This window comes from Crinia signifera, chromosome 3 (assembly GCF_055691185.1).
Source record: "Crinia signifera chromosome 3, ASM5569118v1, whole genome shotgun sequence".
Classification (NCBI taxonomy): Eukaryota; Metazoa; Chordata; class Amphibia; order Anura; family Myobatrachidae; genus Crinia; species Crinia signifera.
Window position 1 is genome coordinate 268,824,069 of NC_139219.1, and position 25,748 is coordinate 268,849,816.

General features: G+C 46.7%; 1 protein-coding gene and 1 long non-coding RNA gene across 2 annotated transcripts in view; one reads left to right on the forward strand and one right to left on the reverse strand.

The window, feature by feature from the left end:
* LOC146064488 (carboxypeptidase B-like) overlaps positions 1–1,980 on the forward strand; it is a 61,477-nt gene extending 59,497 nt beyond the window's left edge. Inside the window, exon 11 of the mRNA XM_083178023.1 lies at positions 1,681–1,980. Coding sequence (XP_083034149.1) covers positions 1,681–1,868 — 188 coding nt within the window. The 3' untranslated portion in view covers positions 1,869–1,980. The remainder of the gene's footprint in view (positions 1–1,680) is intronic.
* Positions 1,981–8,377: 6,397 nt separating this feature from the next.
* LOC146064491 (uncharacterized) lies at positions 8,378–10,199 on the reverse strand. The gene is made up of 2 exons (XR_014471818.1): positions 9,230–10,199; positions 8,378–8,408 (listed from the first exon to the last, which is right to left on the reverse strand). It is a non-coding gene; the product is annotated as an uncharacterized LOC146064491 (long non-coding RNA).
* Between the last annotated feature and the right edge of the window lie 15,549 nt (positions 10,200–25,748).

The following is a 25,748-nucleotide window of genomic DNA, read 5'->3' on the forward strand; positions in this document are numbered from 1 at the left end:
TGCATTAGATGCTATGGCTATAGTGCATTCGATGCTATGGCTATAGTGCACTCGGTGCTATGGCTATAGTGCTCGGTGCTATGGCTATAGTGCTCGGTGCTATGGCTATAGTGCTCGGTGCTATGGCTGTAGTGCATTAGATGCTATGGCTATAGTGCATTAGATGCTATGGCTATAGTGCTCGGTGCTATGGCTATAGTGCTCGGTGCTATGGCTGTAGTGCATTAGATGCTATGGCTGTAGTGCATTAGATGCTATGGCTATAGTGCTCTGTGCTATGGCTATAGTGCATTAGATGCAATGGCTATAGTGCTCGGTAATATGGCTAAAGTGCTTGGTGCTATGGCTGTAGGGCATTAGATGCTATGGCTATAGTGCATTAGATGCTATGGCTATAGTGCTCGGTGCTATGGCTATAGTGCTCGGTGCTATGGCTGTAGTGCATTAGATGCTATGGCTATAGTGCATTAGATGCTATGGCTATAGTGCTCGGTGCTATGGCTGTAGTGCATTAGATGCTATGGCTGTAGTGCATTAGATGCTATGGCTATAGTGCTCTGTGCTATGGCTATAGTGTATTAGATGCAATGGCTATAGTGCTCGGTAATATGGGTATAGTGCTCGGTGCTTTGGCTATAGTGCACTCGGGCCCTTATTCTGATCGGTGCGGCCAGATCATAAATATGCGGCCAGGACCGTGCAGGCGAATCCCCGCCTTCCATACGGATCGCCACCTCTGTCCGTACGCGGATATGTGGCGGTCCGCATGAAAGTGGACGGGGATACGCCTCCTCCATCTTGGGAGCAGCCCCTGCATTCGATGGTCGCCGAACATCGAATGCAGGGCCGCACGCTCCACCAGCGCCCGCCACCCTAGACCACACGGACACTTGTCCGTATGAAATCATGTATGGGGGCGGGCAGCTGACATCCGGCGATGTCAGATGCCCGCCCCCTACACATGCGTCACGGCTTCATTACCATGCATACGCCCTGCGTTTGCATGGGAACGCCCATGAAACGCGGGGCGTATGCATAGGGTAATGAGGCTAAGTAGCCCTTCACGCCCCTCTCCGCCCCCTGTGCGGCGTCTAAAGAATACGTACGGCGAAACCGCTTGCACATGCGCAGAGTGACCTCTGCACATGCGCAGTCGAAAACCATCGGCGGTACGACCGCATGCGGAAAAATCCGCACCGATCAGAATAAGGGCCCCGGTGCTATAATGAGACAGAATTATTGGATTATTATGAAATCAAGAGAAATATTTGAGGTTAGGTTAGAAGTTGGAGAGGAACCTAGGGCCAGATTCTCTGAGCTTCAAAAGTGATAAAATGGAGAGTGATAAACAGCCAGCCAATCAGCTCCTACCTGATATTTTTTAAACACAGTCTGTGACATGGCAGGTAGGAGCTGATTGGCTGGCTGTTTATCACTTTTGAAGCTTAGGGAATCTGGTCCCTAATAATTTGTATGAACCATCTCTTGCAGTGGCGGCTCCAGAGGGGGCTTCAGCACAGTCCAAAATGTAATAGGGGAGTCCTTTGTGAATGGCAGTTGGTGGCAATGGGTGTGCCCCCCCCCCCCCCCCCCCCTGGAGCCTCCCCTGAATTCTCTTATCATACTACTTTTTTTTTTTTTCATTTTAACATTTAACTAATCAAACCACCTGCATTTCAGACCCCACATCTGGTTCCTCTGATGACTGGGCTTATTCACAGGGGATAAAGTATGCCTTCACCTTTGAGCTACGGGACAAGGGCAGACGTGGTTTCCTTCTTCCTGAGTCTCAGATAAAAGCGACCTGCAAAGAGACTGCATTGGCCATCAAATATATTGCCAACTACGTTCTCTCACATTCCTCTTAAGAAAAACCCACCACGTTTATCATGTCTTTATTGTGTCCTCAGCCCTGGAAATTCTGGCTAATAATGCTCCTATTAGCTTTCAAACCCAGTAGTATTAAAATGCTTTTCAACATACAGTTGTCACTTCTTTTTAACTGGAGATAACAATAACATGGTTTCATTTATACGGGTATTGGGCCTCAGTCAGTAAGACGCATAATAGCATTTTTGTGATTTTATTTTGTTGCATATCTGTGACCTGTTAACAGTTATCAGCATATCCGCAGCTGTGACTCCTCCCCTCATCTGCAACTCCCTCCCCCATATTGTACAGTAGCTAGCTGAGTTGAAACTGAATTGCAACTGGAGCTGTGAATTCACTGACATCACAGAAAATGCTAAAAATCACAGCACACAACAGAAATTGAGGTAAAAGTCTCCAGTGTGCAGCTAATAGAGGGCTAGGGGGTGGCATGCCAGGGTGCTGAATGTGATACCCATACGTGCATCCAGGTGATGTGGAGACTGAACAGACTTAAATTACTGCCTTGCTTCGAGGGATGAAATGTATTTATTTATTTTTTATTTATTTACAGTTTCTTATATAGCGCAGCAGATTCCGTTGCGCTTTACAATTGGAAACAGTGATAAAACTGGGTAGTAACATACTGACATAGAGGTAAGATGGCACTGCTCGCAAGCTTACAATCTATAGGGATAATAGGAGGTATACATAAGGATAGGATAGAATTCCATAGCAAGGTAGTCCCACCAGATTACAATTAGAGATGTGCACCGGCCACTTTTCGGGTTTTGGGTTCTGATTACCTTGAGGTTTTGGGTTCTAATGGGTTTTGCCAAAACACCTCCTAAGTGTTTTGTGTTTGGATTTCTTGGGTTTTGGGTTCTGATTTTTTTTGTTAAAAAAGCATAAAAACTGCTAAAATCGCAGAATTTTTTTTTTTTTTTTTGCTCCTACGCTATATTAACCTCAATAACATTCATTTCCACTCATTTATACCCCTTTCACATCGCACTTTTAAAACGGTATATTGCCGTTTTTTTCCCTTTTTAAAACGTTTAAGGCTGCACTGTGAATGCACCACAGCCGATTTACCGTTTCAATTTAACTGGCATTTCGAACCGTGTAAAAAGCAGAGTCCTACACGGTTCCTTGCCGTTTTTTCTGCTATGTGAATGTGTACAGTTTCAATGAAACGGTATTTTAGGCTTAGAACAGAGCTACAGAGCACTGATAGGCTGTCCCCTGCGTGGTGTCACTGCCCAGAACCAGGAAGTAAACTGTAGGGAGATAATTGGAAGCGTGCACACCTGCTTTTAAGTGCTGTGAACTGAATTGAAGTGATTACACCTGTGTGTTGGGAAGCAATGTCTAATTGGACCGATGCAGAGGTGCGGGAGCTGCTGAGAATTAGAGGTGAGGAGGAGATAGCCCAGCAAATAACGGGTACAGTGAAGGACACCCAAATTTATAAAAACATTGCACAATTGTTGGCAGCTGCAGGCTATGTCCGGACCACCGCACAAATTATTAATAAGGTCAAGGCCCTTAAAAGAAAATACCACAAGGTTATGGACCACAACCGTAACCGCAGTGGTGCAGCTCGCATGTCTTGGCGCTACATGGAGCAATGCATGGCAGCCTTTGGTCATTCGGCACTTGCCAGCCCGGTGGCATTGTGTTCCAGTATGGCTGCGGTACAACACAGCCAAGCAGCAGGCGCACAATGCTCACAGTCTGAGTCGACACTGACAGCGTCAGAATTTTCTCAGCCGTGTTCTTCGCAAACACCCATACCCGCACCTGTCCTGCCAATCCCGTCACCGCCGGCATCAAGCTCAATGTATGATGAGCAAGTCCCGCCTCCACCAGCGATTGTGCCTGAGACTCCAGAAAATGTGGAAGAATCGCAGCCTCCGGTTGTGCCCGTGGAGTCGACTCCGCTACGGGGTAATTGTAAGTACAACTGTTCATTACTGCTTGGTTCAAGAAAGATGATTGTCAGTCATTCGGTCGACATCATTTGGTCGACATAGTGGAAGTTTGATAGTGTTGTAGTTCACCAAGTGTTGATGCTCACATGGGTAGTAGTCGACACATGCATTAAGTCGGTGGACATGGGTTATGCCCAAAGTGAATGGGTCATCAGGTTTTTTAATATATTCAAATCCTCCACTTTACATGTGTCGACCAAGGCCCTTGGGGACTGGTATTGTTTGTTACACCATCATGTCTGCCATACCAGAAGGTCAACAGGTGTATAGGTCGACACGTACCATGTCGGCACATATCCAAACCATACCAAAAAAAAAAAAAAACCTGGGTTTTGTTGGATAAGCTTTTAGTGTGAGCAAATAGCCATTGTGTAGGGGGGACTTGTGTATTGTGTAGATGCAGATGTAGATGTAGGGATACATAAGGCCACAGTTTGGACAGGGCTGGCCGAGCATTGATATTGTACCCTTTATTCTGATCTGATTGCTGTACAAATTTGTCATGTCAACTGTGTCATCATTTTGTGCCCTCAGTATACAACGTTCCTCCACGAAGAATCCGGCCAAATCGGACAGAGCAAGCGGCCAGGGTGATGACGACCATGCTGGCAGAGCGACTTGACGCCATGGATGCTGCCATGGCAGAGCGCGAGGAGGCGCGCCTTGATAGGTGTATGGCGGCTCAGCAGGAGTTGAACCAAGCCTTTCTCGCACAGTTGCATGATGATACTGAGAACAGTGAAAGGCAAAATCAGCAATTCCAGCTGCATTTATTAAGGCAGATGCAGGATTTCTCTGTCAATCAGCAACGTGAAATGCAGGCATTTGCAGTCTCTGAAAGGAGAGAATTACAATCCTTTATAGTCTCAGCCTTAGAGCGTTTTATGCCTGCACCAGACCGCTCACACACCATGCCCCCTCCACACTTCTCCCATTACGGCCAACCCTCTTTGCATGAACCTAGTCATGCACCTAACTTCCCAGGTCAGTTTGTGCCATATAGTCACGCTCCACCATCATACCCACCGCATCACCAACCCCTACCTGAATCTGTGCATCATACCCATTCCCACCCTACCCCAACCCACCCCCTCCCCCCCCCTGAAACTATTCATCCTCCACGGGATGATGACACAACTCCCCCGCAGGATTCTATTTTGACCCATTTGGGTTAGTTGTTTGATGTTTATCGGTGTGCATATTACGGCAGTTTGAAGCCAGTGTTAAATTTAATATTCACCCAGTTGTTATTCAGATGTGATTTTGCTGTTAATCACAGATTTCTACATTGTTACTAGATAAAAAATTTAATTCACTACTATAAAATTTATTGTCTCCACATCATTGCAAATACTGAATGCACGTAAACATTTGAAAAGTTTTATTGAAATACAAAATACAGAAAACAGGAATGGTTAAAAATAATCAATGCAGCAAAGCGTCAATATTTGCAACTATGGCTGTCCTCATCTGCTCAGCTGTGGCTGAACGTTCACCGTTGTAAGAGTCACAGTCAGGTACGGGATAGGACGAGATGTCCACATTTGCCCACTCAGGAAGGAATTCCTCCCTCTTGAACTCACACAAATTGTGTAGGATACAGCAGGCCGCAACGATTTGTGGGATATTTTCAAGGGTAACATCATTACGCTTCATGAGACAGCGCCATCGTCCTTTCAGCCGTCCAAACGCATTCTCCACTACCATTCGCGCTGAGCTCAGTGTGTGAGAATACTCAATTTGGGTTTGGGTCAATGTAGCATGTTGGGTGTAGCCCTTCATGAGCCAGCGTCTTAAGGGGTAGGCTGCATCTCCAATTATATGCACTGGAATTTCGATCCCATCCACAAATTTAGACTTCTAAAGAAAAGAAAAAGAGGGTCATTATAGGTAATTTGGAAAATGAACAGCATCACACTGTTCCTAAGGGACAGTGGCATGGTATGTATATACACTGTCCCTTACGCCTATTGCTGTTGCCTTCCGGGTTGGTGTGTGATGTGGAGTTTCTAGCACAGGTCACAGTTGCATTTCATTGCTCATATACAGACAAGACTGTGCTAGATCCAATACAGCAGACAGCGAGCCTTAACATAGGCAAGTGCTTGGACACGTTAAGATAACTTATGTGATAAGGAACATTAATGATTGCCATCACCTGTCTTGAAACTCATTTCTATTCAATGCGCAGGTCGTCCAAAATGTATGGTAACCTAATTACTGGCAACCAAGTAGCTGGTGACTAAGCGCCGCCCCCTCATGTCCTACATTATTGTCATTAGCTGTGTATAAAACTACGAACAAAGAAGTACAAACACACGGCTGAGGACAATACTGCGGCGCACTTTGAACCTGAAACTTATATATATATATATATAGTTGGTGGGGTTGCGGCCTGGCACTCTCCGCACAATGACAGCTGCCCCGGTGCCTTCACACAATATAAGTATCGGAACAAAGAACAGGCGGCACTCAGAGGGCTTTAGCCAAAAAGTGTATTAGGGTGAACAAAGCTGACGTTTCGGAGCAGCGCTCCTTCTTCAAAAGCTTTGTTCCCCCTAATACACTTTTTTGCTAAAGACCTCCGAGTGCCGCCTGTTCTTTGTTCCGATATATATATATATATATTCCGGAAAAGCCTTTGCCTTTCTTCTTTGCAGTGTACAAGTTTACTTACCTCTCTAGGAAAAAGCCATCCGCCTTGTTTCTCCTCAGCAACACGATATAGGTCCGAGTTGGCAAGAACACGGGCATCATGTGATCGTCCGGGCCACCCAATGAATACATCAGTGAAGCTATAAAGAAACAACGATTTATTGTAAATTTAAACATGTTTGGAATGCTTGGCGAACTACACTCTCCTTCAAGATGAATATTCTCATTTGCGTCACTTCCCGGGTAATGGATAATTGCCATCACCTGTGTGGAAACATTATGAAATACCTTGCTCCACACAGGTGAGTGCAATCAAGCATTACCAGTGACCTCCACCAACAGAGCAAATTCATCCGGAAGGAGAGGAACCATAGGCAAGTCAGACAGTCAGCAGAGGCCAAAAACATTTCACCCCTTCCACAACCACCGAAACACCCAAAAACATGCTTACCAATACTTATGATCCACGACTGCCTGTAATATTATGGAATGCCAGCCCTTGCGATTATGGTAATCCGCCGCACTATCATGAGGCGCAATTATCGGTATGTGGGTCCCATCTATAGCTCCGGCACATTGGGGATATCCACGAGAGACAAAGCCATTAATGGTCTCATCCAAGCGTTCACCTTGAGGTAGGTGAATAAACCTAGCATACAGGATGTCCAGCAATGCACGGGTGACTTCATGGACAATATTGCACACTGTAGAGAGGCCTACTCCAAATAAACACGATATTGATCGATATTCGCCAGGAGTGGCGTACCACCACAGTGCTATTGCAAGCCTCCTGCTTGGCTCTATCGCTCGCCGAAAATTGGTTGCAGATCGACTTAGGGATGGTGTCAGCAGGTCCAAAAGATATAAGAATGTGTCACGCGACATTCTGAAGTGCGCCTTCCACTGCACATCTTCAAAGTTCATCACACTTCGCATAAAGACTTCACCGCTTGGACGTTGATGCGACCATAAACTTCGGTTGGTCGACACACTGACCCGTATGATGGTCTGCATCATCGCAGTTAAATAAGACCGCCTCCTGCGGTGGTGTTCTCGCTGGGATCGGTTTGTATCATGCAAATAATTCTGCAAGTTCCTCTGACTCTCTGAGTAATAATGCAGTCTCCTCCTCCTCCTCAATCTGCGGTTAAGCAAGCAGCACAATGTCAGGAGCTGCAACAGCCTCTCACAGGCTGAATCCAGCAGCAGTACAGCTGATGTTATCACAAATACAGCAGAGACATGTGCTCTGTCCTCCATGATTGCTGCACTGATCAGAGCAGCCCCCACCCCCTCCTTTTTATGCTGTTAAAACGTCATAGGTGTGGGCCAGTATGCACTGAACAAAAGGGCCATTTTTAATGACAGGCAATGGTCACACTCTGCCTTGAAACGTGTTCAGAATGAAACGTTTCAACTGCAATGTGAATGACACTTAACCTGCATTTAAAACGGTAATCTGGCCACTATTAAGGCTCTGACCCGTTTTAATTACCGTTTTAAAATACCGGTTTTTAAAACGGGTCTGCGATGTGAAAGTGGTATCTATTCTGAACAGCTCACACCTTACAATATTGTTTTTAGGGCAAAAGGTTGCACAGAGGTAGCTGGATAACTATGATAATCCACACAAGTGTGCGGCACAAACACTAGACTGATATGGCACACTTAGCATCCCCCCTAGTCTGATACGGCACAAGTAGCATCACCCCTGGACTGATATGGCACGCTTATGTAGACACCCAAAAGGAGGAGTTACCTTATAGATGCGGTGGGGGCCGTGCCTCCCCAACCTCACGGATCTCAGTCTGGAGTCTTCTCTTGATACAGGAATGGGCACAGAACACTCGACCACTGGGTTAGGTTGACCTTTTATTTTCAAAGCAGTCACTATGGACGTCAACCTCTTTCAGTTAACAACTTAACAATATTATCACAACAAGTGAACAAATTGTAATAACATTCAAGTAAACGGACATGTTTTACAGTGCAGTAAACATTCAAGTAAAAGGAAATGTTTTACCATAATGTCAGGCAATACAGAGAAGGAAACGTTTTACCAGCATACTAAACAGTGCAGACAAGGAAATGCTTTACCATAATACTAGGCATTACTCCTATAATCAATCAGTACTTCTGACCTCTATTTACTGTAGATTCTTTGCATGCATATAACCTAGGGTTACCGGTAACCATTACCCTAACTAAAGTCCCGGATTGCAGGTCCTAATAACCTGACCCGTGCACAAGGGTTTCGGTGGGGCCCAAGCGGTGCTCCTATCTGAAGATGGGCCAGGGGAAAAACAATATAAGAAGGGCTCTTGGTTTGCTGTAAGCGGGGTCGCTTTACTAGGACGTGGGTGAATCCCACTTGGAGTCCTGGAAGGGTTAGATCACTCTCAAGTGTTGGTAAGGAGGCCTTTGGGCCCTTATAGTTACCCTGTTTCCTTACCCAGGCGTCCGGCTGGGATCAGTAAGTCTTCACCAGTGCTGTGTACCCTCCTGGGAGTGCTAGTGTGGGCGCCTAGACGTTGCCACAATCAGCTACACAGGACTACTGGCCACTGGCCTGCACTGTGGCTCTCTATGCGGCCTCAATGGGTACAACCCTGTCATGCGCTAGGGGTGTCCATGGGTCCTTGACCCTATAATGTGCCTGGCGGGCGATATAATAGGGGTGGTAGGCAGGGGCACAGTGTGCAGTAAGGTACCTGTATCGGCTGCAGGTGCTGGTTCCAACCAGTCTCGATCTCCCGGACTCTGTCACCGCTGATCTGTCCCTGGTGACTGCATCAATGGTGCCTCTGCTGTCCAGGCTCTGCTGCTGCTTACACCATGCTGCTGGGCTCTGGCTACTATGCTCTGTGCTACCCACGTGCTGGCTGCTGGGCTCTGGCTGCTGGGCTCTGTACTGCCCACGTGCTGGCTGCTGGGCTGGCACTTAATATTTACTGCAGGGCTCTGGCAGCTTGACACTGTGACTGCTGTGTTCTCTTGTACAGTTTGCACGCTGCCTGACTGGCTCCTTCTCTCACAGGCTGGGCTGCCACTCATTACTGGAGCTCTGTGCTGCTCAAGTGTCTTTCAGGCTGCATGGAGAAGTCTCCTCTCTCTGTGCTAGCTGCTAACTTCCTCAGTCACCTCTGACCTCTCTCTTCCTGTCACACTCCAGCCTGTCTGTGTTTAACTCTTTAGGTCTGAGCTGTGCCTAGTGCTGGGGTATATTAACCCCTGGTTAACTGGAATGCACGGCACCTATTATTCCACAGTTATGGGGTGTTACATCCGCCCATACTTTTTTATGTGCGTGTCCTCACGCCACGCTCTCGGAGACATAAGTCCGAACCTTTCAAAGTTCTGAATCCGTAAAGTCTCTTTCGCAGTCCGAATACTACCGACAGTTATAACAATGTCAACATAAATGAACAACCTATACATATATACATAAATATATAACATCAGAACGGCATGAGATTATTACAGCTGGAGCTTATTCTCGGTACCGGGCTGGAGTCCTCTACAGGTTCTGTGGTCAGTATAGCCGGGATGGACGGTATGCTCCACCCTACGTTCAACAGCAGTTCCTGCGGGCCCCTGGGCATGCTCCCGGGGGCGACGGTAGGGACCTCCGTCTGTCGAGAGTATGACTTAGGCTGGTTGCAATGTACCCAGTGCAGTCGAGTCCTGTCCGGTTCTCTGCTTTGGTGGACTTCGATTGCTGCCGTCGGGCTCTTGGTGACCACGTAGGGCTCGGCCTCCCATTTATGGTGAAATCTACGCCGGGGATGACTGTTAACGATAGGGGTGGGGTGATTCCACTCCTCTGCTGCGACCGGCTTCTCTCCTCTATTGGCGGGAACGAGGTTCACTCTTGAGCGTAGATGCCGTGAGACTGGGTTGAGGGAAATCGGTGCCTCCATCTGTCCACTTTGGCACCAATGGGCACGCCTGCGGAAAGGACGCCTGTTGGGGCCCGGCCGGTTTCTTCTCTCTGGCACCCCACCTGGACCAGTCACGTTCACCGCTTTGGCACCCTGTTCCTCCTCCACCACATCGAACTCCACCGTCTCGCCTTCTCTGAGACTGCACAGAAGTCTCCGCGAGTGGCTCTTCCTTAGGGCTGTCCGATGGACAAAAATGTCATCCCTTGTGTCGTTCCGGTTGATGAAGCCATATCCCCTTCGGATGTTAAACCACTTGACCGTCCCTTGGGTACGCGGGGCCAGCACTCTCTTCTCCACTTGGCTCCCCTGGACGCAGATTATGTGCCGTTGGGTGATCTCCCAAGTCTGGTCTTGGTTAACTGGTTCCTGCTTTAACGCTGCAATCAGCTCTTCAGGGCAATTCCTTAGTATGTTCATGCCCAGGATGATGGGAGCAACTCTCCCTTCCCCGCAGGTGATCACTAAATACCCCTGCCTGGGTAAGCGGGTTCGTCCAATCTGCAAATCTGCTTCCCAGTACCCGTTGCAGACGACCTCTCGGCCATTGGCAGCGACCACCTTCACTTGTGTGGGGGGCTGTCTAAACGGTACTTTTCCCCAATACTTTTGGAGAGTGGGTAACTGTATCATGGATACCTGTGACCCGGTGTCGATCATGGCCACTGTCTCTATCCCGTTGATCACTACTGGGATCCTTGGGCATTGTCCTACATATTGGGCCCACCATTCCTCCGGGTCTGAGTCTACTCCCGGTGTTCTCCCCGAGGTTCGGCCCTCATCCTCGGGGCATTGCAGTTTAAATGGTCGGACGAGGGGCAGTTTCTCTCGACGTGCCCGGCCTCCTGACAGTGTCGACACATGGGCTGGCCTTGATGGTCGAATGGGTCTGAGGCTCGCCTCCCATATTCTCGGGGTGGGTCCCATCGATTCCGGTTCGACTGCTGTCCTTCCATCTTCCATCTGGCCTCCCCGCGGTTAGCCGCGGTTTGCTGTGTCAGCTGGCGTATGTCTCGCTCCATTGCAGCCATCACGAGGGTCAGGTCTTCCACCTGGCGCTGGAGGGATTGGTCTGGAATTCCCGCTGGCGGTTGGCAACTCTGGATGGTCCGGTCTTTTAATCGGCCGACTTGTTCAGAGCTCGTTGCCACAGATCCTCGATCCCCCGCCATCTCCGGATATTCTGCTTCGGGGTCAGTGTGATTCCCGATGGTCAGGATGGCGGTGTTTTTAAAGTCGGCAAAGGACTTTCCCGGCATCTGCATCTTTAGGATTCGTAGCTGGGTCTTGATGATGGGGTTCGACGCTCCCTCCACGAACTGGAGAGTGAGAGCCTCGTCACTGTTACGAACCTCATCTTTGTCGGCCGCTTGGATGAGCTTCAGGGCCTTCTGTAGGCTAAGGGCGAAGTCCCGGAGGGTTTCGCCTGGTCGCTGTTTCCGACCGTAGAGTTGCATCTTCAACTCTGGGAGGGTGGCGGTCTCGAAGATCGTGGCCAGCCGGTTCAAGATCTGGTCGGTGTCCTTCTTTTGGTCATCATCCCACGATTCGACCTCGCTAAGGGCAGAGCCCGTGAGTTGGCCGATTAGGATCTGTACCCTCTGTTCTTCGCTCGGGGTGTAGAGCTGGGCCATGGACTTCATCTGGTTCCTGAATGCCGTGAACGCGGCGCCCTTGTTGGGGTCCCCACTGTAAGTCAGCATCCATGGGGCCCCAAAGTAATAGGGTAGCGTGATGGGAGCATGAGGGAGGGCTGCTGGAGCAGGTACTGCCACTGGAGGGGCAGCCTGTTGGTCGCCGTTGGGGGGAACACCGGGTGGTTGTCCACCCCCAACCTGTACTGCGTCCATCCTGGTATCAGATTATACTCCGCGTCGACTATATCCTGTTCGTGACGCCAGAAAACTGTAGACACCCAAAAGGAGGAGTTACCTTATAGATGCGGTGGGGGCCGTGCCTCCCCAACCTCACGGATCTCAGTCTGGAGTCTTCTCTTGATACAGGAATGGGCACAGAACACTCGACCACTGGGTTAGGTTGACCTTTTATTTTCAAAGCAGTCACTATGGACGTCAACCTCTTTCAGTTAACAACTTAACAATATTATCACAACAAGTGAACAAATTGTAATAACATTCAAGTAAACGGACATGTTTTACAGTGCAGTAAACATTCAAGTAAAAGGAAATGTTTTACCATAATGTCAGGCAATACAGAGAAGGAAACGTTTTACCAGCATACTAAACAGTGCAGACAAGGAAATGCTTTACCATAATACTAGGCATTACTCCTATAATCAATCAGTACTTCTGACCTCTATTTACTGTAGATTCTTTGCATGCATATAACCTAGGGTTACCGGTAACCATTACCCTAACTAAAGTCCCGGATTGCAGGTCCTAATAACCTGACCCGTGCACAAGGGTTTCGGTGGGGCCCAAGCGGTGCTCCTATCTGAAGATGGGCCAGGGGAAAAACAATATAAGAAGGGCTCTTGGTTTGCTGTAAGCGGGGTCGCTTTACTAGGACGTGGGTGAATCCCACTTGGAGTCCTGGAAGGGTTAGATCACTCTCAAGTGTTGGTAAGGAGGCCTTTGGGCCCTTATAGTTACCCTGTTTCCTTACCCAGGCGTCCGGCTGGGATCAGTAAGTCTTCACCAGTGCTGTGTACCCTCCTGGGAGTGCTAGTGTGGGCGCCTAGACGTTGCCACAATCAGCTACACAGGACTACTGGCCACTGGCCTGCACTGTGGCTCTCTATGCGGCCTCAATGGGTACAACCCTGTCATGCGCTAGGGGTGTCCATGGGTCCTTGACCCTATAATGTGCCTGGCGGGCGATATAATAGGGGTGGTAGGCAGGGGCACAGTGTGCAGTAAGGTACCTGTATCGGCTGCAGGTGCTGGTTCCAACCAGTCTCGATCTCCCGGACTCTGTCACCGCTGATCTGTCCCTGGTGACTGCATCTATGGTGCCTCTGCTGTCCAGGCTCTGCTGCTGCTTACACCATGCTGCTGGGCTCTGGCTACTATGCTCTGTGCTACCCACGTGCTGGCTGCTGGGCTCTGGCTGCTGGGCTCTGTACTGCCCACGTGCTGGCTGCTGGGCTGGCACTTAATATTTACTGCAGGGCTCTGGCAGCTTGACACTGTGACTGCTGTGTTCTCTTGTACAGTTTGCACGCTGCCTGACTGGCTCCTTCTCTCACAGGCTGGGCTGCCACTCATTACTGGAGCTCTGTGCTGCTCAAGTGTCTTTCAGGCTGCATGGAGAAGTCTCCTCTCTCTGTGCTAGCTGCTAACTTCCTCAGTCACCTCTGACCTCTCTCTTCCTGTCACACTCCAGCCTGTCTGTGTTTAACTCTTTAGGTCTGAGCTGTGCCTAGTGCTGGGGTATATTAACCCCTGGTTAACTGGAATGCACGGCACCTATTATTCCACAGTTATGGGGTGTTACATCTAGCATCACCCCTGGACTAATACAGCACACTTGGCAGCACCCCATGAATTATACGGCAGACTTGGCTTACCCCAGGAATTATACGGCACAGATGGTGGCACCCCTGACCTGATACAGCACACATGGAATTATACGGCACAGATGGCGGCACCCCTGGACTGTTACGGCACACATGGCGGCAGGCATGGAATTATACGGCAGACAAATTCCTGCAGTAAAAATAAAAATGTGTATTCTTTTAATTAGAAAAAAGAGCAGCACACCTTACTTAGCAACACCCCATGAATTATACAGAACTCTTGGCTCACCCCTGGACTACAGCGCATTTAACAGCCCTTGCAGTAAAAAAAAAAAAAAAACACCTTAATTTTATTTTCATTAAAAAAAAGGGCAGCTCCCCTGGTCTGATATGGGGCACATGGGGCACCCCTGGAATTATACGGCACACATGCGGGCACCCCAGGACTGATACAGGACACATGGGGGCACCCCTGGACAAATACAGCACACATGTGGGCACCCCTAGATGGATACAGCACACATGTGGGCACCCCTGGACTGATAGTACTGGTAGTCAGTGGAAACAGCAGATTGGAATTATATACTGCAATATATACTGGTAGCCAGTGGCAACAGACTGGAATTATATACTGCGATAAATACTGGTAGCCAGTGGAAACAGCAGACTGGATTTTTATATACTGTGATAAATAATACTGGTAGCCAGCGGCAACAGCAGACTGGAATTATATACTGCGATAAATACTGGTAGCCAGTGGAAACAGCAGACTGGATTTTTATATACTGTTATAAATAATACTGGTAGCCAGCGGCAACAGCAGACTGGAATTATATACTGCGATAAATACTGGTAGCCAGTGGAAACAGCAGACTGGATTTATATACTGTGATAAATACAGGTCGAGTATCCCGTATCCGAATATCCGTTATCCGAATTATTCCGAAAACCAGACATTCCAGAAAGTGAAAACATTTTTTTTTTTTGCTAGAAACTCACTGGGGACATTTGTAACAGCATCAATGGGGACATGATATGTAACTGGCACTATATATGTGCAAGACAATGATTGCTTGGCATTCAAATTCAGTGCTGAGATAGTACACACATTTTGTTTCACGTTTTGAAACCTTGTTTTTTGAACAAATAAAATATATTTGTGTGTATTTTATGTGGTAATAAAATATATTTGTGTGTATATTATGTGTTTATACAGCATAAATGCAAGATACTTCAAAGTACATCATTGAAATATTAAAATATTCCGAAATACGGAATAATCCGTTATCCAAAATTCTCCTGGTCCCGAGCATTTTGGATAAGGGATACTCAACCTGTAATACTGGTAGCCAGCGGCAACAGCAGACTAGAATTATATACTGCGATAAAAACTGGTAGCCAGTGGCAACAGCAGACTAGAATTATATACTGCAATAAATAAAATACTGGTAGCCACTGCCAGTGGCAACAGCAAACTGGAATTATATACTGTGATAGGTACTGATAGCCAGGGGCAACAGCACACTGGAATTATATACTGCAATAGGTACTGGTAGGCACTAGCCAGTGGCAACAGCAGAGAGCAGACTACAGCAGACACTAGGCAGTGCAGGGCAGGCAGTGGCACTAGCAGCACCAGTGGACTATCACACTGTGACTGACTATACAGGAGCAGACTCAGCAGAGGCAGGCCCCAGCACAAAGGAGAGACAGAACACCAGTCATCCTTGCAATGGTGATGTCTTGATCACAGAGCAGAGACACAGTACACAGCAGCACAGGCCCCAGCAGAGACCACACACAGCAGCAGCACACCCTTCCCTACCCTTCTCCGAGATTGGAGTGAAGATGGCTGCGCGAGGTTGCGGAATTTAAGGGTTCCGTGATCTCGCGAGAATCCGACGCCGGGCGATGACGTTTTGCCCGTGCGCCCGGATTCGAGTAAGGCTGCTCGTATCCGGGCCCGGATTGATGATGTCCGTGCTGGCTCGGATCTGAGGAATCCGAGCCCGCACATCTCTAATTACAATACAGTCCTGACAGGATGCAATTAGATATGAATTCTGAAATAGGGAATTAGGATATGACCCTCGCTTGGCGCACTGCCGCCTCCGGTTTGTACTAACCCGTAGTTATCACCAAATAACTTAAACAATAACACAGAACAAGAATTGGGAATTCCAAACTTCTTGAGGCGCAACCAGTCCAGCTGTTATTCGGACCGTCAACACTTCACTCTTCGGGGGAAATTTACTAAAGGGAATTTGTAAAAAAAATAGGTGTATTTGTATCCAGAAATACACTTATTTTTGACATTTACTATCCCGAAATTACGACAATTCCTAGTCGTATTGATGTGCTATCAATACGAATATGAACTGCCGTATTTTCGGGATAGTAAATGTCAAAAATAAGTGTATTTCTGGATACAAATACACCTATTTTTTAGAAATTTCCTTTAGTAAATTTCCCCTTTCGTATGTATGCAGTCTCACCACATATGTATCCAAAGTTTTAGGAAAACAATTAGAAGGAAAACCAACAATTAGGTACAGTTCGATGTATTAGTAAACGAATTCTACCAATGGGGTGAGACAGGAGAAGATAGAAAGGCGTACCCTACTCACAGTGTGAATAGCGTTGTTTACTTTTTAGTGTTTGATATTTGTCACCCTTTGTGACAGACGACTGGAAAAAGACTATTTATCAGCGTACCTCACTCACCCAGTATGCGAGGGAGGTACACCCATAAAGGTTTCTTTTCCCTTCAGAATAAGGCAAATATAAGCGATAGACAATGTGATGACAAAAAAATGGGAGGGCGTACCCCACTCACGGTAAAAATGGTGGAGTATATGCCCGTAGCAGTTTCTTTTCTTTGTGACTTCCAAATTATTTGCAAGTGATCAGGATTTTTCCATCCATGGTGTGTATATAAGAAAACAAGAAAAAAGGCAATGTGTAGTCTTATCACACCTGCAGTGCAGATATTTCAATATAGGTGTCTCCTATTTACCAGGAGAATAACGACAGGTGTACACAATCGTACCGGGACTCACTCTTTTTGTGATTTTTCAATGTGCATAAAGGTATCTTTAGATTTTTTCTCCACCGTGTTACAAATATCCTTCACCAAGTGCAAGAAGAATTTATACCCAGTTTAACCCCTTCCCGACAATTGACGTACATTTACGTCATGGTCGGGAAGTACTTCCCGACACATGGCGTAAATGTACGTCATGGCTTGTAACTGTCACCGCGTCTATAGACGCGGTGACAGTTTCAACATGTCTGCTGTCCCTGACAGCAGACATGTCCGTGCATGCCCAGGGGGGGCTGCGATGCCGCCCCCCCGTCGGCGATCGCTGTGATTGGCTGTTCAGTGTGAACAGCCAATTACAGCGTTTTCTGTGTCACCGGCGAATAACGTTCGCCGGTGACACGCGATCGGAGGTGATTGGTGCTGTAAAGTACAGCACCAATCACCGCGGGGTGTAAGAGTGACACTGGTGTCACCCCACCTCACCCCGCCCGCCCCCAAAGGCCGTGATTGGTCCGTCGGACCGACGGACCAATCACAGCCATGGAGGGGGGTTTAAACTAACGGTGACTGCACTGCAGACGCCATTCCGGTCTGGAATTGCGTGCAGTGCGGTCACCGTGCCTAGCTGCCGCAGTATACTGACCTGAACCTTGCCAAATACTTACCTGATCCTTGCAAATATCTTGCCTGCTTCATCACTGCTTGTAGTGTGCTGGATGCTTCCTGGATCCTGTTACTTGTGACTTCCTGTGTTGTGAACTTGTGCTGCTGCAGTGTAATAGCGTTAGTTAGATAGAGAGAGAGAGAGAGATAGTGTCAGAGAGTGCTATATTTTGTGCTGCTGCAGTGTGATATAGTTATAGAGAGAGAGATAGAGAGAGATAGAGAGAGATAGAGAGAGATAGAGATATAGAGAGAGATAGAGAGAGAGAGATAGAGAGAGATAGAGAGGCCTAGTGACAGAGAGTGCTATATTTTGTGCTGCTGCAGTGTGATAGTTATAGATAGAGAGATAGAGAGAGATAGAGAGAGATAGAGAGAGAGAGATAGAGATAGTGACAGATTGTGCTATATATTTTTTATATAACTGACTGCTGCCCCCCCTTTTGTGCTGATCAGTATAAATTAACTGATCAGCAACTTTTTGGGGGCGCAGGTTTTTTTTTATAAATATATATACCTGTCACTGCTGCTGCTGCAGTGTCATAGAGTGTTAGATAGTGAGAGATAGAGAGATAGAGAGAGATAGTGACAGAGAGTGATAGAGAGTGCTAAATTTTGTGTCTGCTGCCCCCGCCTTTTGTGCTGATCACTATATCTGAGGTGATCAGCAACTTTTTGGGGGTGCAGAGGTTTTTTTTTTTTATATATACCTGCCAGTTGCACTGTCAGTTGCACCAAAGGTTGTGCACCTGCTGCCCCTCACTGGTAATCAGTGTCGCATCACTGATCACCTTTTTTTTTTGTGTGTGTGCTGTGGGGTCTTTTTTAAATTTTTTTTTTACACACACTGTGATTTTGTGGGTGTCCTGTGGCCGCTGTGCGCTGATCAGTGACGTACATCACTGATCATCTTTTTCGGCACAGGGTTGATCTATTTTTTTTTTTTTTTATCAAATTCCTGTTGCCTTTGAGCGCTGTTCAGTGACGGACGTTACTGACCAACATCTGTGCTCAATTTTTGGCGCAGGACCTTTTTTTTTTTTTTTTAACCCCTTCAATTTTTTTTTTTTTAACCCCTTCAATTTTTTTTTTTTTTTTACCCCTTCAATTTTTTTTTTTTTTAACCCCTTCAATTTTTTTTTTTTGTATAAAGTATTTTTTTTTTCTGCACTACATACACACTACACACTACATACCCCCCGGGTTGAAATAAAGTTTGTACCCCCCCCTACACTATACACGTGTTGAAACATTTCACTACCAGTAACACAAAAATAAAAATGGCATCCCAAATGTCATCCCAAATGTCATCCCAGTCATCCAGAAGAATGTATTCAGCGGAGGAGGCATATGCCATGCTTGCTTCTGACTCTGACACAGCCAGTGATGCAAGCGGGGAATTTGAAGGATTCGCCTTAAGCTCCTCTTCCTCCTCTGGTGATGAGGGACCCCCTCAAAGACGCCCCCGTAGAGCAGCTGAGACCCCCCCCCCAATAATTGATCTCGTATGGACCCCACCACCAGACAATTTTGAGCCCCAGGTTCCTGAGTTTTTGGCCATGCCAGGAATCCAATTTGATTCCACAGGTCTCAGAGAAATTGACTTTTTCAAATTATTTTTCTCTGATGATTTTATAAATTTAATGGTGGACCAAACTAATTTATATGCCCAGCAGTTTATTGCTCAAAACCCCACGTCATCATTTGCTAGGTGGACCCCTGTAGATGCAGTAGAGATGATGACGTTTTGGGGTCTGGTGTTTCATATGGGCATAGTAAAAAAGCCAGAAATTAGGCAATATTGGAGTACAGATGTTCTGTACAGCACCCCATTTTACCGTATGGCCATGCCCCGGGCTCGATTTGAGACGATCCTTAAATTTTTGCATTACAACGATAATGCACAGTGCCCACCCAGAGATGATCCCACCTTTGACCGGCTACTCAAAGTCAGGCCGGTCATTGATCATTTCAGTGCCAAATTTGAAGACATGTACATCCCAGATAAATTCATTTGCATAGACGAGTCCCTTATACATTTTAAAGGAAGGGTTAAATTCCGCCAGTACCTTCCCAGTAAGAGGGCAAGGTATGGCATAAAAATGTATAAGCTGTGTGAAAGCACCTCAGGGTACACTCACAGGTTTAGGGTATATGAAGGGAAGGATTCAAGAATTGAACCGCCAGAATGCCCCCACTCCCTCGTAGGTGTTAGTGGAAAAATTGTCTGGGATTTAGTGCACCCCTTCCTGGATAAAGGTTATCACCTCTATGTGGATAACTTTTACACCAGCATCCCCCTGTTTAAGGCCCTTGGTTCAAGAGGTACAGCAGCTTGCGGTACTGTGCGCAAGAACCAAAGAGGCCTCCCAAAAACGCACATTGCCCAAGTAATGAGAAGGGGTGAAAGCAGGGGAATATGCACCGAAAATATGTTGTTGGTCAAATATAAGGACAAGAGGGATGTCCTTATACTGACAACAATTCACGGAGACAGTACCACCTCCGTCCCTGTACGAGGTACCAGTACCCACACCTCAAAACCTAATTGTATCCTGGATTACAATAGGTACATGGGCGGAGTGGATCTTTCAGATCAGGTACTGAAGCCGTACAGTGCCCTGCGGAAAACAAAAATCTGGTACAAGAAGCTGGCCGTGTATATCATCCAGATGGCACTGTATAACGCTTACGTGCTATTCCGTTCTACCGGCCAGAGGGGGACATTTATGCACTTTCAAGAGGAAGTCATAAAGGGCCTAATATTTGGGAACCAGCAGGCAGAGGGCCCCAGTACTTCTAGTACTGGCCCCCGTATTGTACCAGGGCAGCATTTTCCTGATGAAATCCCCTCCACTGGAAAAAAGGGCAGGACACAAAAAAGGTGCAAAAGTTTGCTATAAAAAGGGAATAAGAAAGCAAACTATTTTCCAGTGTGACACTTGCCCCGACAAACCCGGCCTATGTATAAAGGAGTGTTTTAAAATATACCACACATCTATGGATTATTAGGTTCATAATTTCACCGTGCTTCGGGGGTCTTGCTAATGCCACATAGCACCCACCATTCATTCCACCAGAATCTGAGCCGCAAAATCCAAAAATCACTCCTTCCCTTCTGAGTCCTGCCATGCACCCAACTGGTATTTTTTGGTCACATGTGAGGCATTGCCGTACTCGGGAGAAATTGGGGCACAGATTTTGGGGTGCTTTTTCTCCTTCATACCTTCTGAAAATGAAAAATTTTGAGCCAGAACTGCATTTTTGTGGAAAAAAATGTAATTTTTCATTTTCACTGCCCACTTGTATCAAAATTGGTGAAACCCCTGGGGGTTTGAAATGTACACTATACCCCTAGATGAATTCCCTGAGGGGTGTAGTTTGCAAAATGGGGTCACTTGTGGGGGGGTTCCACTGTATTGGTGCTTTGGGGGTCTTGCTAATGCGACATAGCACCCACCATCATTCCACCAGAATTTGTGCTGCAAAATCCAAATATCACTCCTTCCCTTCTGAGTCCTGCCACTTTTTGGTCACACATGAGGCATTGCCGTACTCGGGAGAAATTGGGGCACAGATTTTGGGGTGCTTTGTCTCCTTCATTCCTTCTGAAAATGAAAAATTTTGAGCCAGAACTGCATTTTTGTGTAAAAAAATGTAATTTTTCATTTTCACTGCCCACTTGTATCAAAATTGGTGAAACCCCTGGGGGTTTGAAATGTACACTATACCCCTAGATGAATTCCCTGAGGGGTGTACTTTGCAAAATGGGGTGACTTGTGGGGGGGTTCCACTGTATTGGTGCAACATAGCACCCACCATTCATTCCACCAAAATCTGTGCTGCAAAATCCAAAAATCACTCCTTCCCTTCTGAGTCCTGCCATGCACCCAACTGGTATTTTTTGGTCACATGTGAGGCATTGCCGTACTCGGGAGAAATTGGGGCACAGATTTTGGGGTGCTTTTTCTCCTTCATACCTTCTGAAAATGAAAAATTTTGAGCCAGAACTGCATTTTTGTGTAAAAAAATTTAATTTTTCATTTTCACTGCCCACTTGTATCAAAATTGGTGAAACCCCTGGGGGTTTGAAATGTACACTATACCCCTAGATGAATTCCCTGAGGGGTGTACTTTGCAAAATGGGGTGACTTGTGGGGGGGTTCCACTGTATTGGTGCAACATAGCACCCACCATTCATTCCACCAAAATCTGTGCTGCAAAATCCAAAAATCACTCCTTCCCTTCTGAGTCCTGCCATGCACCCAACTGGTATTTTTTGGTCACATGTGAGGCATTGCCGTACTCGGGAGAAATTGGGGCACAGATTTTGGGGTGCTTTTTCTCCTTCATACCTTCTGAAAATGAAAAATTTTGAGCCAGAACTGCATTTTTGTGTAAAAAAATGTAATTTTTCATTTTCACTGCCCACTTGTATCAAAATTGGTGAAACCCCTGGGGGTTTGAAATGTACACTATACCCCTAGATGAATTCCCTGAGGGGTATAGTTTGCAAAATGGGGTCACTTGTGGGGGGGTTCCACTGTATTGGTGCTTGGGGGGTCTTGCTAATGCGACATAGCACCCACCAAAATTCCACCAGAATCTGAGCTGCAAAATCCAAAAATCACTCCTTCCCTTCTGAGTCCTGCCATGCACCCAAATGGTATTTTTTGGTCACATGTGAGGCATTGCCGTACTCGGGAGAAATTGGGGCACAGATTTTGGGGTGAGTTTTCTCCTTCATACCTTCTGAAAATGAAAAATTTTGAGCCAGAACTGCATTTTTGTGTAAAAAATGTAATTTTTCATTTTCACTGCCCACTTGTATCAAAATTGGTGAAACCCCTGGGGGTTTGAAATGTACACTATACCCCTAGATGAATTCCCTGAGGGGTGTAGTTTGCAAAATGGGGTCACTTGTGGGGGGGTTCCACTGTATTGGTGCTTGGGGGGTCTTGCTAATGCGACATAGCACCCACCAAAATTCCACCAGAATCTGAGCTGCAAAATCCAAAAATCACTCCTTCCCTTCTGAGTCCTGCCATGCACCCAACTGGTATTTTTTGGTCACATGTGAGGCATTGCCGTACTCGGGAGAAATTGGGGCACATATTTTGGGGTGCTTTTTCTCCTTCATACCTTCTGAAAATGAAAAATTTTGAGCCAGAACTGCATTTTTGTGTAAAAAAATGTAATTTTTCATTTTCACTGCCCACTTGTATCAAAATTGGTGAAACCCCTGGGGGTTTGAAATGTACACTATACCCCTAGATGAATTCCCTGAGGGGTGTACTTTGCAAAATGGGGTGACTTGTGGGGGGGTTCCACTGTATTGGTGCAACATAGCACCCACCATTCATTCCACCAAAATCTGTGCTGCAAAATCCAAAAATCACTCCTTCCCTTCTGAGTCCTGCCATGCACCCAACTGGTATTTTTTGGTCACATGTGAGGCATTGCCGTACTCGGGAGAAATTGGGGCACAGATTTTGGGGTGCTGTTTCTCCTTCATACCTTCTGAAAATGAAAAATTTTGAGCCAGAACTGCATTTTTGTGTAAAAAAATGTAATTTTTCATTTTCACTGCCCACTTGTATCAAAATTGGTGAAACCCCTGGGGGTTTGAAATGTACACTATACCCCTAGATGAATTCCCTGAGGGGTGTAGTTTGCAAAATGGGGTCACTTGTGGGGGGGTTCCACTGTATTGGTGCTTGGGGGGTCTTGCTAATGCGACATAGCACCCACCAAAATTCCACCAGAATCTGAGCTGCAAAATCCAAAAATCACTCCTTCCCTTCTGAGTCCTGCCATGCACCCAAATGGTATTTTTTGGTCACATGTGAGGCATTGCCGTACTCGGGAGAAATTGGGGCACAGATTTTGGGGTGCTTTTTCTCCTTCATACCTTCTGAAAATGAAAAATTTTGAGCCAGAACTGCATTTTTGTGTAAAAAAATGTAATTTTTCATTTTCACTGCCCAGTTGTATCAAAATTGGTGAAACCCCTGGGGGTTTGAAATGTACACTATACCCCTAGATGAATTCCCTGAGGGGTGTAGTTTGCAAAATGGGGTCACTTGTGGGGGGGTTCCACTGTATTGGTGCTTGGGGGGTCTTGCTAATGCGACATAGCACCCACCAAAATTCCACCAGAATCTGAGCTGCAAAATCCAAAAATCACTCCTTCCCTTCTGAGTCCTGCCATGCACCCAAATGGTATTTTTTGGTCACATGTGAGGCATTGCCATACTCGGGAGAAATTGGGGCACAGATTTTGGGGTGCTTTTTCTCCTTCATACCTTCTGAAAATGAAAAATTTTGAGCCAGAACTGCATTTTTGTGTAAAAAATGTAATTTTTCATTTTCACTGCCCACTTGTATCAAAATTGGTGAAACCCCTGGGGGTTTGAAATGTACACTATACCCCTAGATGAATTCCCTGAGGGGTGTACTTTGCAAAATGGGGTGACTTGTGGGGGGGTTCCACTGTATTGGTGCAACATAGCACCCACCATTCATTCCACCAAAATCTGTGCTGCAAAATCCAAAAATCACTCCTTCCCTTCTGAGTCCTGCCATGCACCCAACTGGTATTTTTTGGTCACATGTGAGGCATTGCCGTACTCGGGAGAAATTGGGGCACAGATTTTGGGGTGCTTTTTCTCCTTCATACCTTCTTAAAATGAAAAATTTTGAGCCAGAACTGCATTTTTGTGTAAAAAAATGTAATTTTTCATTTTCACTGCCCACTTGTATCAAAATTGGTGAAACCCCTGGGGGTTTGAAATGTACACTATACCCCTAGATGAATTCCCTGAGGGGTGTAGTTTGCAAAATGGGGTCACTTGTGGGGGGGTTCCACTGTATTGGTGCTTGGGGGGTCTTGCTAATGCGACATAGCACCCACCAAAATTCCACCAGAATCTGAGCTGCAAAATCCAAAAATCACTCCTTCCCTTCTGAGTCCTGCCATGCACCCAAATGGTATTTTTTGGTCACATGTGAGGCATTGCCGTACTCGGGAGAAATTGGGGCACAGATTTTGGGGTGCTTTTTCGGTACTTATGTAGTATCTGGGCTGCCGATTTCTAAATCGGGTAAATCGCATCGCATCGCATGCGACCATCGGATGCGATGCGATGCGATGCGATGCGATGACCCGATTTTTCCATAGGAATCAATGTTAAAATGGACTGAGTCCATTTTAACATGGAATTCAATGGGAAAAAGGGGTCCTTTTCATACCCCTACTATCCAAGTGGGCATGGAGTTGGATATAAACCTGTGGCGAGCGTAGCGAGCCACCGAGCCCGAAGCGTGGCGAGCGTAGCGAGCCCCGCGAGGGGACACAGAATACCGTCCCCTCGCGGGGCTCGCTTCGCTCGCCACGCTTCGGGCTCGGTGGCTCGCTGCGCTCGCCACAGGTTTATATCCAACTCCATGCCCACTTGGATAGTAGGGGTATGAAAAGGACCCCTTTTTCCCATTGAATTCCATGTTAAAATGGACTCAGTCCATTTTAACATTGATTCCTTTGGAAAAATCGGGTCATCGCATCCGATGGTCGCATGCGATGCGATGCGATGCGATGCGATATCGCATCGCATCGCATCTGATTGTATGCCTTAACTTAAGGCATACAATCAAAAAATCGGCAGCCCAGATACTACATAAGTACCGCTTTTTCTCCTTCATACCTTCTGAAAATGAAAAATTTTGAGCCAGAACTGCATTTTTGTGTAAAAAATGTAATTTTTCATTTTCACTGCCCACTTGTATCAAAATTGGTGAAACCCCTGGGGGTTTGAAATGTACACTATACCCCTAGATGAATTCCCTGAGGGGTGTAGTTTGCAAAATGGGGTCACTTGTGGGGGGGTTCCACTGTATTGGTGCTTGGGGGGTCTTGCTAATGCGACATAGCACCCACCAAAATTCCACCAGAATCTGAGCTGCAAAATCCAAAAATCACTCCTTCCCTTCTGAGTCCTGCCATGCACCCAACTGGTATTTTTTGGTCACATGTGAGGCATTGCCGTACTCGGGAGAAATTGGGGCACATATTTTGGGGTGCTTTTTCTCCTTCATACCTTCTGAAA